The sequence below is a fragment of the Myxine glutinosa genome, chromosome 1 (genome assembly GCF_964187855.1).
Source record: "Myxine glutinosa chromosome 1, kmMyxGlut1.1, whole genome shotgun sequence".
Lineage (NCBI taxonomy): Eukaryota > Metazoa > Chordata > Myxini > Myxiniformes > Myxinidae > Myxine > Myxine glutinosa.
Window position 1 is genome coordinate 212,549,930 of NC_136261.1, and position 13,250 is coordinate 212,563,179.

The 13,250-nt window shown below is 43.2% G+C and overlaps 1 protein-coding gene across 1 annotated transcript; it reads right to left on the bottom strand.

The window, feature by feature from the left end:
* Positions 1 to 1,608: 1,608 nt before the first annotated feature.
* On the bottom strand, positions 1,609 to 10,001 carry LOC144893268 (rho guanine nucleotide exchange factor 25-like). The gene is made up of 4 exons (XM_078783206.1): positions 9,820 to 10,001; positions 8,043 to 8,234; positions 7,177 to 7,357; positions 1,609 to 3,229 (listed from the first exon to the last, which is right to left on the bottom strand). Exons 1-4 carry the CDS (start codon positions 9,880 to 9,882, stop codon positions 2,769 to 2,771), a joined length of 897 nt encoding a protein of 298 aa, XP_078639332.1. The 5' UTR covers positions 9,883 to 10,001; the 3' UTR covers positions 1,609 to 2,768.
* Between the last annotated feature and the right edge of the window lie 3,249 nt (positions 10,002 to 13,250).

Consider the following 13,250-nt stretch of genomic DNA (forward strand, 5'->3'; position numbering starts at 1 on the left):
AAAATGCCAAACAATACAAAATAAGGGACATTCAAAAAATCTCATGTGCATTCTGGGCTACCCTTGTCTTCTGAGGAACCAAGTAATGCTCTAGAAAAGTTCATACAAAGGTGTTCCCTAAATCTGGCAAATAAAATACATTTACTTTTTCATACAGGTGCATGAATCAAATTGGCACCCTTTATATGAACTTTTCTAGAGCATTACTTGGTTCCCCCTCAGAACACAAGGGTAGTACAGCATGCACATGAGATTTTTTGAATGTCACTTATTTTGTATTGTTTGGAATTTTCTACAAGCTATGCAATGCTCCTTCTTTTCTGTACTGTTATGTTTGTCGGGGGTAGGCAATACCTTAGTCCAGGTAGAATGCATAGGTAGTGTGCTCTGACTGTCGTGAAGAAGAAGAAACCTCGATGTGTCATAAGTAGGAAATTTGTGTAGACCGTATGTCGTTTAAGCTTGTATCTTCATCCCTATGAGAGGTGTGGGGTATGTTAATTAGTGAGGGATTATGGGTAAATTGATCCCCTGTATGTAATTGCCTCAACTTTGCTTGTGTTCCTTATGTCACCGCACTACACACCATAGCCAAGCCAAGCAATCGACACCATAATTAATGACACTAATTAAAAACCAACCAGAAACCAGGCATCGAACACTACCACTGGTGCAGCCGCGACATCACCACTCAATCAGGCTGGGCAGTGGAGCCACGCCCCGAAGAGAAGTGATTGGTCCAGGATTTGATTGGCACAGGTACTGGTAAGATGGAACTCGCTGATAGGAACGGAGACATCGTGAGATGACGTCAGAGCCTTGACTATAAAGGAATGCTCGGCCGACATCTTCTTATTCTCGTTCTGGATCCCATAGTGAATGGTCGCTATTGCTCTTGCACAAGGAAGATTAATAACGAACGGTCGTGTTCCGACATCTTCATCGTGATCGTGAGGAGGAACTGCGGACCACGAACTGCGGTTTCCCAAGCAAGAACGACGAGTGGATGGGCTTGGCCTGCTCGCTGTGCTCTCGACGAAGCCAGGAGTGAGTGGACGGCGCGGCGAGGCCTAGTTCACACCAACGAGCGCATTTTCCCGCCAAGGACGCGAGGGGGTTTTGACGATTCCTGACGAGATTCAAGAGCCGATTTGAGCTAAGTGCCACATACTACACATTTATTTTTCAGTTATATTTCCCTTTGTCTGTATTTGAGTCTGGCTGGAAATTGATGATTTTATGCAATCTTGACCTTTTGATCTAAAAAAAACAAAAAACAATCGGTTTGTAGCTTTTGAATGGTGAACCAATTCAGTGTCGCAATATGAAAATTCTTCAAATTTCAGGTCAATCAGATAAAAATTTCCAATTTTAGGTGATTCTGACTTTTGACCTTTTGAAAAATATATTAATTTGCCTTCTCCATATTCTCATAATAAAGCTTTGTTGAAAATTTGATGACAAAACAATGTCCAAAAAAAAAAGAAAAAAAGTTACCGCCCATAGACGTGCGCGCACGCATGCACACACGCACACACACACACACACACACACACACACACACACACACACACACACACACACACACACACACTTTTACTATTCCTTCCATTTCATACATTTTAATTTCATTTTATCCACGGTTTCAAACTTACAATGAACAAAGACAAGTTTTATTGTTGAAAGTTTAACATCATTGCGTGTCAAAAATCGAGACCAATCATGGCCTTGTCTCTGTCGATGTATTATTTTGTTCCAACAATCTGTTCCCTCACATTGTCTGTCATGAGGGATTCCTGGTATTGGTCGATTATTCAAAATGTACAAAGAAAATACAAAACCGATTCTTGGTGATCAAAATACCACAAACATAACTCCAAGGAGGTAAAAGCACTGTAAATATGTCCGTTATTCAAAACGTTTACACTCTTGACTGATTATAATTATCATCTGTATTTATAATTTCTCTTTTCTTTCTTGAAAACCCAAGATTTGTTTTCTGAAAATACGGGGGAAGTTACCTTTTTATTTAAACAATCAGACCAACAATTTCCAAAACTTGCGCAGTAAATATATCAACATAATTACACTTTCAACCAAAATTAATAAGAGATGGAGAGAAAGTGTATGGTCTGGATATCAACCCACAACCACCTTCCGCAGAACATACACTTAACACTCCTAAAACAGGAGCAATTAGCAGCTCCAGCCTTGGTTAAAATAAAATTTATATGTGTAACTTTGTTAAATGTGTCAATGAATATGTCTTTGATGGCCATTTAGATGATGTAAGAAAATTTTGATACAAAAGGAGGACATTTAGCCCATCGTTCCTGTGTCATATCCATGTCTGCTCTGAACCTGCGCATGCGCAGATAGTGTTTCTACCACTCTGCTCACAACATGTAAATTTAACCTTCGCCATTTGGTAATGAGCAAGGGTTTGATTCAACAAACTCTATTCCAACCAAGAGCTGTTTATGATTCACATGAAACGAGCACTAAATGTCAAATGTCTGCATCCTGTGTGTGCACAGATATTCCCTTAATGCTGCCAAAGCCACAATCTCTCCACCTTGTGCAGGGATTGAGGCCACTTGGCAAGGGCCGCACCTTTGCAAGTTCTGTCATACACTGTTCATGTATCATCAGATGCATATAAGAAGATTCTTGGATACTATTGATGTTTTTCATAATTTGTTTAACTTTAATCACTTTGGACCAATTGTGATTGACGCCCCTGCGTTTCAGGCAACGGAACATCATCCTCATCTGTCTTGTTCCTGGCAGTTTGAAGTAGGTTCTCCAGTGATGTGACTGGAGTTCAATTCACTGGAGGGTTTCAAGGCAGCAGCTTCTTCAATCCCACCGTCCCACAGTGCACATGCTTTGCTGGCCGCTGTCTTAATAACAGGCACAGGCCTGTTGGCCTCAGTATTGTCCCGAGGCAAAAGTTGGCTTCCTCCTAGTCCTGTAGAATTCCCAGTGTTGCTTGGGGGCACAGAACAGACAGAGCCTGCGGCCACAGCAGCAAGTGATCCTGGAGCACTGAGCGTTGCAGCAGCCACCCTGAGGCCTGGAGCGATTTGCCCGGTGATGAGAGGCAGCACTGGAGCGATGTCGACAAAAGAGGCTGAGTGTGAGCGAGTGGTCAGAGGTGGTGTAGCAGCCCCAGAGCTAGCCCGTTTTCCCAGATAACCACGCTGGTATTCAATAGGCGAGGAGAGAGCTGAGAGGGAAAACGATAATATGTTTCAATTTCAACATGGCTTCATGGATTCCCAACTGTTCATGAAAACTGCATTTTATAAAATCGTAGTTTGAACCAAACATCACAGAGACCTTGTGTAAATAAATGTATTATTTCAGTTTTTAACAATACTAGTGCACCCGCACACTACGGGAGCGGCAGGAAGGGTCATTCATCTTTGGGGTACATATTATATTAGTCGATCTGTGGGTGGGTCTCAAGAACATTGGGTGTGTGTTCATTTACAAAGTTTCTTGTGAAGAGATCGCCAAGTGGTTTCAGCATTCGAGCAAGCACTCTATTCAAAACAGTTCAGGAACGGCTGACTTGGCAAGCGCTAGCTAGCTGCTTGGTAAATGAGCACAACTGGGCTTCCTCCCTTCCAATTTCGTGTTGAACATCAGGAGCGAGTTTCAAAAGGCCGCCACGAAAAACATCATGTTAGCGCCAGGAAGGGTCATGTTATCCCAACCATTGTGGGGTATATAGAGTACAGTAGATCTTCGCTCAGTTCTGTAAGTAAAACTTACCTCACGGATCTCGGGATTCCTCCAAATTTTGTTTATTTAGTGTTATAAAAAGCATTAGCGACTGTTTAAAAAGCTAATCATACATGTTTGTGGTTTATAATATTTATACTTCTGGAAGAGGCCGTTGGGCGGTTGCTCCCACGAAAACGCTATGATAAGCTATTTATAAACGTCGACTCACCGTTTGTTCAAGGAGGAAAAACACATTGGGCAGGTGGGATATTAATGATATTAATATTGTTTTGTCATAACATTAATATTATGCTATTATCGTTAGTTTTGTTATTCAAAGCAGCCTTGGAAAAACTGCTGATAAATCTTCTTCTTTGGACAAACGCCACGATAAAGCTAACTTAATATTGATATAGCCCTCAACATGCAACCCCATTGACGGCAATGGTGGGCAAACTCGCTCGGGGGAGAAAACCCCCTTGGGGAGGGGAGGGGGAAAATGAATACGTTACAACCTTCACTGTGTAACCCTTCGTCATCCTGTCAAGTTTGGTTGAGATTGGATAAGTAACGACAAAATGTATTGGCTTCAAAAATTCATCAGACCGACACAAATGGCGTATTTTAGTATGATATTGTCATGTCAGATGATCTGTTAACACGGTTTGTCTGCGCAGGGAGTATAATACCCCTGTGAAGGACCGAAACGGTGATTAAGATAGTGTTCAATATAACTGCAATTCCCCAGGTATCACCCAAACAAAGCCAAACTTGGGGGCAAAATGTATGGGAGGAAAAAAGGTGGGAAGACGTTTCTTGTCATAAAAGGGCGGTTTATTAAAAAATAATGAATAGGGGGGAAAAAGGGGTGACAGTACGCTAAAAATAGTACGGAACAAACCAAATGGTGGCCAGACACAGGTAGGGATGATGGGGGAACACAAACTTATGTACACAGGAGATAAATAACCAAAGCTTAACCCAACGATGGTGCTAAAACAACTTAACCTAAACATATCCTTGCAATTACAGACCAATCAGCCTGCCCCCAATTATCAGCAAAGTCATGGAATCCATCATTGCTTTGGATATCAAATCCTTCCTCTTCTCCAATGGCGTGATCTCCGATCATCAATTTCGATTCAGACAAGGTCATTCTACTCTGGACATGCTGCTTCTGCTGTCTCAACAATGGATGAGGTCCTCAATGCCAAACAGGAAATAGGAACTGTCTTCGATACGGTCTGGCACCTTGCTCTGCTCACCAAACTCTCCTCCTATGGTATCCATGGAAATCTCCACGCATGGCTTGCGGACTTCCTCTCTGGTCGTAGTCAACGTGTGGCCCTGAATGGCTTTCTCTCAACTCCCCTTCCTGTTCTGGCTGGAGATCCCCAAGGTAGTGTTCTGGGCCCTGTGCTTTTTCTGGTCTTCATCAATGATCTCTCCGACTCTCTGGAAAATCCTCTCTATCTCTTTGCTGATGACTCCACTCTCTGCCGCTCCATTCCACATCCCTCAGATCGGCAGTTTGCAGCCTCCTCACTCTCTGCAGATGTGGACAAAATCACAGACTGGTCAAACAAGTGGAACAAGTCTTTCAATCCTGACAAATCTCACACTCTTACTATGTCTCTCCGAAGAGACCGACTGGAAAACCCTCCCATCTACTTTCTCAACAATCCTCTCCAAGAAGTTCTGTCACTCAAGCTTTTGGGTTTCACTATCTGCCATGATCTTTCCTGGGAAAACCACACTTCCAAGATGGCCTCCAAAGCCAGTCGCCGACTGGGCATCCTCCGTCGTGTGAAGTACTTCCTTGGCACACCTGAGCTCCTCACCACATAAAAGGCTTTTATCCGCAGCTCAATGGAATACTGTTCTCCCCTCTGGGCTGGTGCTCCTGCCTCACACCGAGCTTGGCTTCACGCTGTTGAAACCAAAGCTTTCAGAATCATTGGAATCTCCCGCAATGAAGCTAACTCCAAGGGCCTTTCACTCACTCACCGCAGGCAGGTTGGTGGTCTTTCTGTCTTCTACCGACTCCTCTCCGGCCCTGCTTCCCCAGCTCTCTCTGGGCTCTGTCCCCCAAATATTATTGCAGGTCGCACAAGATCTGTCTGCAACCCTCTTATGGTTAAACTGCCAAAATCAAGACTCTCTTCTCACCTTCTCTCTTTCATTCCTCTTTACTCCCTCCTCTGGAACAAACTCCCTCACTCTCTTCAATCCCACTCCTCCCTCCAGGTCTTTAAAACAGCTGTTCACCACCATCTCTTATCTTCCCCTGTGAATTCACCCCAGATCCACTTTTTTGAAATACCAACTTCTTTCCTGGAAGTCCTAGCATTGTCCATGTGTTTTATACCTCTCCCATGCCGGCCCCCCCCCCTTCCCATGCCTCCTCCCTCCCCAAGCCCACTGACTCCCACAGACCTCCTGATGTCCCTGTTCTCTGCTGTTGTACTTGGAGGCTTCCCTCTCTCTCCCCATCTTGTCTCCCGCTCCCTTTATTGTATGTTTTGTGTGTCGGTTTTTTGTGTGTGTGTGTGTGTGTGTGTGTGTGTGTGTGTGTGTGTGTGTGTGTGTGTGTGTGTGTGTGTGTGTGTGTGTGTGTGATTACTGATTAATGTTAGCTCTTACACGAGCCTCGATCTTGTATACAAAAAAGAAGAGCTGCCGGTTGTGGCTCCAGTATGGCCTCTGCAGGCTGGTGTTGCAGAATAGGACAGGAGGATGGTGATGAGGCAGATGAGGTGGAGACGATGGATTAGGAGGCAGCATCCCTGTACCCATGATCCAGTTCAGTTTACGGTACAACAAAACCAAGAGAGAGAGTTTCTATTGCCACTTGGCTGGCCTCTATTGGTCGTTCTTCAGGACGGGTCGGTGCATTCCACAACGTCTGTTCCAACAGACCCCCCCCCCCCCTCACCCACCCTCCATGGCCTATCCACACATAAGGCTGCTGCTCATCCGGTTGTCCTTTATGAGGTACCAGCAGAACCATCAGGCCTACACGTGGTGCTTTGTAAGTGTCCATAATACACTGTAAAGCACATATTATGGTGCCGAATCTGTGCCTCTGTAAAAGCACAACTCCTTACCTGGCCTTGCTCCAAAGCAGGAGGTTTTACACAACAAATTACTCTATCTGCTTTAGACAAATAAAGTGCACCAAAATTTATTTAAAGCGTGCATGAGAATGATAACAATTAGAAAGAAATAAGTAAAAACAGCGATTGGACAGTTGTGGCCAAGGTTAGTAAAGACAATTGGTTCAACTTTTTGTCGCGGGTTAACATTTGAACAACAGAAAGAGACAGACACAGTCAGCGAGAGACAGAGCGCCAAAGAGAGACAGAGAGACAGACAGGCACAGATAGAGAGAGACAAACAGAGGCAGACAGACAAAGAGAGAGAGACTTTGTGGAATTCCCTCACCATTGATGAAATTTCGCTGAGATTCGAGGATCTGTGTAATGGCGAGGACCCAGGCTTGGCATGTTTCTGCACCATTCGACTGCAAAACGAAGCGCTCATGCACACCGTCCTCCTGACGCGACGTCAAGACCAGTTTGCAGGGGTCTCCATCAGAACTTGCCTCCAGTCCAAGGCAGCTGACCTGTCCCATTGGCACCACCACATCACATGATATACAGTAAATACACTATAGCTATACGCCTATACCGAATCAATTTTGTGTTATAAACACTTTCATTAATGCCAATAACACGAGAAATGACATAAAATGGGGCAAATTGCTTACTCTTAACAGGTATACTAGTGTAGCATTTTGTTGTTAAGCACGAGGGCTGTCATGTTAGGACTGCATCAAACAAGGATGTGCATGTGAGTAGTATTGTATACTTTGTGACATTTATTTAAATAAACTTATGTAATATTTAAGTTTGCAATGGTAACCATCTGTTCAGTGTTAAAATGTATTATGATGGCAAACATTGCTCATTATTACATCTTCTTCTTCTTCTTCTTCTTCTTCTTCTTCTCCTCCTTTTCTGTTTATAAGGGCTGAGGTCCAATGGCACCAAGCTCCTGCATTGACCACGATAATCCTCCACTCCCCTCTGTCTTCAGCCAACTCTCTCACCCTTCAACCACCCCACCTTTTTGATATCCCTCCTAACACAATCCTCCCATCTCAACCGTCATCTACCACTTTTCCTCTTACCTTGCTCCCTCAAACTATCCGTTCTCTTTGCCATTCAACTAACCATTATCTCCAAACCTAGCTTGTACCAATTTATTTTAACCAGACCATGAATAATGCATCTTCACGAAAGTCCAACCTTGATGTTGTGCCTGAAGAGATATGCTGGAATGGCAGGTCCACGTCGCCTTTCCACTTGTTCGCTGAAGATAACCATCTGCTCGAAGAGGAAGATCCGCCGCTCCTTGCTACGTGTGAGTAGCCCACCCTCCCCCTCGAGTACCTGGAACATGTCCTGCAGCAGGAGGTGGCCTTGAGCCATGACCTTTCCCTGTCAAGGATGGAAGAGACGGAAATACAGCTAACAAAATAACCTGAGATTAAAAGATATATTAAAGTGTATCATGTCCCATCTAATAGACAATTATTGTTGCACCTCCAGGAAGGGAGGAAGGCGTTACTTTTTATATAAATGGAACAGAGAGTCACAAGATCTGTTAGAGTAGATTTGTATTGTTTTCTGTTGCGCCGGATGTAAGTGAGCTTGTTTTCGGGAGAGCTGAATTGTTTGAGAGAATTATTTCCTCCTAAGAGAGACAGGCGGGGTGAAGTACAAAAAAGGAGAGAAGAGGAGGAAAAATAAGCTGCGGAAAGTGAGAGGGAGAGATTCAAGGAGCGAAACTGAACCCAATGTGAACCTGTCAGAGAGGAGGAACACCACTGAGTCGGCCTATGACGGAGAAGCCGGGTGATCACTTCCTGCCTTTCACGCCTCGGACATGAAGTGCCTAGCGTGCTCTTCCTTTGGGTGCACGGATCGAGGGGTGTGCTGAACATAGGGAACGGACCAGACCATTGCGGTGTGATCCTTGTTTGTCGCTACTATTGTTTAACACTAAACTGAAAGACATTTGCAAGAAACCCAACGTCCTTGAGACATTCTATGCTTATCAGGTCCACCACAGACTAACAGATTTGAGTCGTCTCGACTTACTGGGCCTCTAGGTAGGCTGCTGGAGGGGGGTCGAGGTGCAGTCCATCACATATCTGGTGACCATCTTCCACAGTCCATAAACTCCTTTGCACTGATCGTGTCTACTCATCTCTGCATGGTGCATGCCCCCTTTAAACCAGGGCCTTCCACTTTTATCGGCCATTTCCCTGTGCCTAGCAGCTCCATGAATAAACTTTCTTGAGAGAATGGACAGTCAGAAAGCCACCAAAGATGAACACCAAAGTCGTAGGCAGTGAAACCAAATAGCTCCCAAGTCCGTTGCTTTCCTTGTACTGAATGTATCGTGTGGCCTTGAATGTGTGGAAGTGATAAGAACCTGTGTAAAAATAGACAATTGAGTCAAGGAAATGTATAGTTTGGCTTTAGAAAGAGATTTATCAAATTAGTTTTGGGACCGACTATCATTGATGCATTGTGTGACCCCAGTCAAGTGGCTGCTATTTGATTGTGTTTTTTCAACAGGTTTCTTCTCATGTTTCCCAACAACATTAGTTTTGCAGTCAGAGTTCAAAATAAATTTGTGCCTTTTGCTTTAGAATTGTGTGATTTTGAATCCATCGGCTGGGGCATATTCTCGGACGAAAATCTAGCACGGGGAGATCCAGTTGATAGCGCTGGCATTCAGAATCCAGAAATTCCGCTCAGTTGTTACGACTGCCTCTATGACGTGACCTACATGGCTTTCCAAGTATGTCAACTAGGACCTCCGGAGTCAATAGTTGGCAACAACTCAGCCTTTTCTAACAGATTCCTGCCTCAATAATGATCAATCAGTAGAGGAAAATTACTGTTGTATTTCCGCTTAATGGAAAATACATGGGGGATATGGGATAGGAAGAACATGAAAATATTTGAAGATGGACCAAGTCACATAAAGACCGTGCGCAATGTCATTGCGTACCTCAAATCCCTGCAGCCTTCCAACGTTCATCATATCGTTACATTGCTTCGGCACAACACACATCACCTGGATTGCTCGCTGCCAGGAATAACAAAAGGAACATTGTAAGGCAAACTTTATTACTTATAACACTTTTTCATCAACTCAAACGAAGTGTGTTGCACCTTCGGTAATGATGTAAGCTTACAAATCCATCATAAATTAGAACGGCACTCAGTAGAGAGCAAACGTCTGCCTGGTTGGCCATATCACTCAATCTCAATGGTGAAGAATCACTTAAAAATTATACTAGCTGCATCCGGATCCAGATCTTCACCAAAATTGAAGATTCTTCCTTGTCACACACACAACATGTCCAACAAGTTTCGTCCAAATCCATCAATAACTTTTTGAGATATCCTGCTATGTATCGTTTTTGGCCCAATCTCCCAATGGTGAGGAATCACTTCAAAAATTATAGTAGCCGGATCCGAATCCGGATCTTCACCAAAATGTAATCATTTCGTCCTTGTCACATACGCTACATCTCTGACAAATTTCGTCCGAATCCGTACACAACTTTTTGAGATATTTTGTTCACAGACAAACAGACAGGGGTGAAAACATAACCTCCATCCACCTTTGGTAGCGGAAGTAATTAGGGGTTCCAGATGAAAAAAAAGTAATAGGCCAAATACATGTTACATATGCAGATGATTATGTGAATCTGGTGAGAGGGATAGAGCTGGTCGTGAATTAGAGCAAAATAGTTTGACGGAAGGAAAGCAGTGAGAGGAAAAGGAGGGGAGGAGAAGATTTGGGCATACAATAGGGAAGAAGGCAGTCAAAAACTTTATTAGCCTCCGTTGGACTTAGTCCAAAACGGGGGCTTATGGATTGGGTCTCGTCCATCCGTGCATGCGTGCGTCCGCAACCATATCTCGGAGATGTATGTACCGATTTTGTTTATCCTTGGAAAGAAGACAATATATGACGGAACACATGAGCACATCATTTTGTTTCGTGATGCGATCAAAGATGGCCGTCTGGCGGCCATTTTAGTTATAAAAAACCCGACGTTGAACACGTCTTCAAACATTTCTTGGACATGCATTTACCGATCTTGTTCAAATTTAGCACACAGATAAATAATGAACGCTTACATAGGCACGCCATTTTCTTTCGATATCAGATTCAAGATGGCCGACTGGCAGCCATTTTGTTACTCAAACGTGTCCCCAACCATTTCTCGACATGCATGAACTGATTTTGTTCAAACTTGGCACAAAGAGAGGCATTACTTTACATTCTGCCAAAGAAAGGCTTTCCACACACACTGAATCAGATAGGGTACATCTTACCATGAAATCAGCATAATCATGTATATCTTCCGACAGTTTCACATTCAACAATTTGTTGTTTTTTCCTTAAAACATTCAAAAGTTATATTCATTTATATGCGTCACACAAATAATATTCAATCAGGTATGTATTTTCCTACTAAACTAAGAATAGCATCCACAATTGCTTTCAGGTTAATATAGTTCAAAATTAACTCGTGCAGGTATTTTAGCACTACTCTAAGAAAATAAATTGTATATGATTACAATCACAAACAGGAATATCTAATTCCCAACAAATTTGCAAACCAATAAATTAAGCATAATGTATTATTACCATAATTTCTCCCCACTTTTTTTTTTTTTTTTTTTTTTTACTAACAGTGTGTCACTCGTGGTGATATGAGTTCACTGATCTTGTAATTGACACAACTCATAACATTGTCGTTATGTCATTATCTTAATTCTACTGTATTCATTTGCAACATCACTTGATTTAATCTTTTAATCTCAGTATTTATGTCGCCATAAAAGTCTTCCTCTTGTGGTTCCACATTTCTTTCCTCATTTGTAACTTCATGCGTTATCATCGTGTTGTTGGTTACCTTATTCAACCACACCGTCACTAAGGCTTTCAAGCAAGCCACCACTAAAACAATTGCCAATATAACTACTAAACCAACAAACAAATATTGGAGTATCTTAGCTGCCACTCCTCCAAATCTGTTTCCCAACCATGCAAAGGCACCCCCTTTTATATAATTGTGGTATCTTGCTCCCTCTTGTCTGATTGTATCGGCTATGTCATAAATTTCTTCTGAATTATCAGGTATGTACGTACAACAATCTGTACCAATGACTGCACATGTACCTCCTTTTTCCGCTAACAGCATATCTAACGCCATACGATTTTGTAATGCCATCGTTCTTGTTGCTGCCAGTTCTCTCGCATTCTTTTTTCTCTCGCCACACTCCACATTCCAAGTGTGGAATCCTCCACGCCACATTCTCTCGCCACACTCCAGCTGGTGCAGCATTTCTTGGAGGTCTGCCACAATGTTCAATTTGAGTGCACCATTTGACATTTGAACATTCCTGCACCGCTGTTCAGCCTCTTCTTCACTTGTGCACATGAAGTAGACCTGAACAAACTTGTGTACAGTATTGTTGTTTTCACTGGGAACAGGCTGGAGACTTCCCATCCTGTGATAACATTGACCTTGTATTGTAAATGTTGTAAAGAAAGAGTAGTCAGTGAGATCCTTTTCTGCCCCAAAGGAAGTCATTTGGAAGGCTGAGTTGTACCTCATAAGGTGTTTCTGAAAGTGCTTGGCATCAGCAGTGTTGCCAATCAGCAGCCTTTTCAGCACATCAGGAGGCTCTTCGATGCGGAGTAGCCAGACTTCGCCTGCTGAGCAGCAAAGGCCTGCTGTCTCTGCCTTGAACGTTTTGGCCTTGCAATATTTGCACACCTTGTCCATTTCTCCAATGTCCACCTTAGAGTCAGAGCTGTACTTCTTTCTTGGGTTGTAAGCAAAGGCCCCTTTGAACCAATTGACTTTTGTTTGATCCTCTTCTGCAGTTCTTCTGTCAGCTTGCCTTTGCCTATCTTCTTCCTGTCTTTGAAGCCTCTCTTCTTCTGCTTCTCTGCTTCTTCTGTTAGCCTGCCTTTGCCTATCTTCTTCCTGCCTTTGAAGGCTCTCTTCTTCTGCTTCTCTGCTTCGACGGAGCTGACGTCGAGACCTGTCACGAAGCTGCATCTGATGTCTTTCTTGCTCAGTCTGCCGGGACCTATTTTCTCTGTGCTGTACACGATCAGCCACCAGTCTCTCTGTCCTTTGGTCCTCGGTTTCCTGAGTTTGATTATCTTGGTGCCTAAGGCGATTGTCCTCCAGTCTGTTTTGTTGCTCATCATCGGTCTCATCAGCTCTCTGAGCTTTCTTTCTTCTTGAATCTGCAGTAGATCGACCAAGCGATTTGGGTCTTTTCCGTGGCATGATGACCTTAAAAAAAAAAAGCAAATGAATTAATACTCTGAGCAAAAGTCAAATGACAGGAAATACTGTTCATTTGTAGTGCAACACATCAAATACAAATGAACTTGAAAGAAAA

Excerpts from the sequence above, each read along its gene's own strand:
- LOC144893268 (XM_078783206.1), bottom strand. The coding sequence starts at position 9,882 with ATGTGTGTTGTGCCGAAGCAATGTAACGATATGATGAACGTTGGAAGG. Across the intron at positions 8,235-9,819 it reads GAAGGCTGCAGGGATTTGAG|GGAAAGGTCATGGCTCAAGG; the intron begins GTACGCAATGAC and ends CATCCTTGACAG. Across the intron at positions 7,358-8,042 it reads TCTTCAGGCACAACATCAAG|GTCAGCTGCCTTGGACTGGA; the intron begins GTTGGACTTTCG and ends CCAATGGGACAG.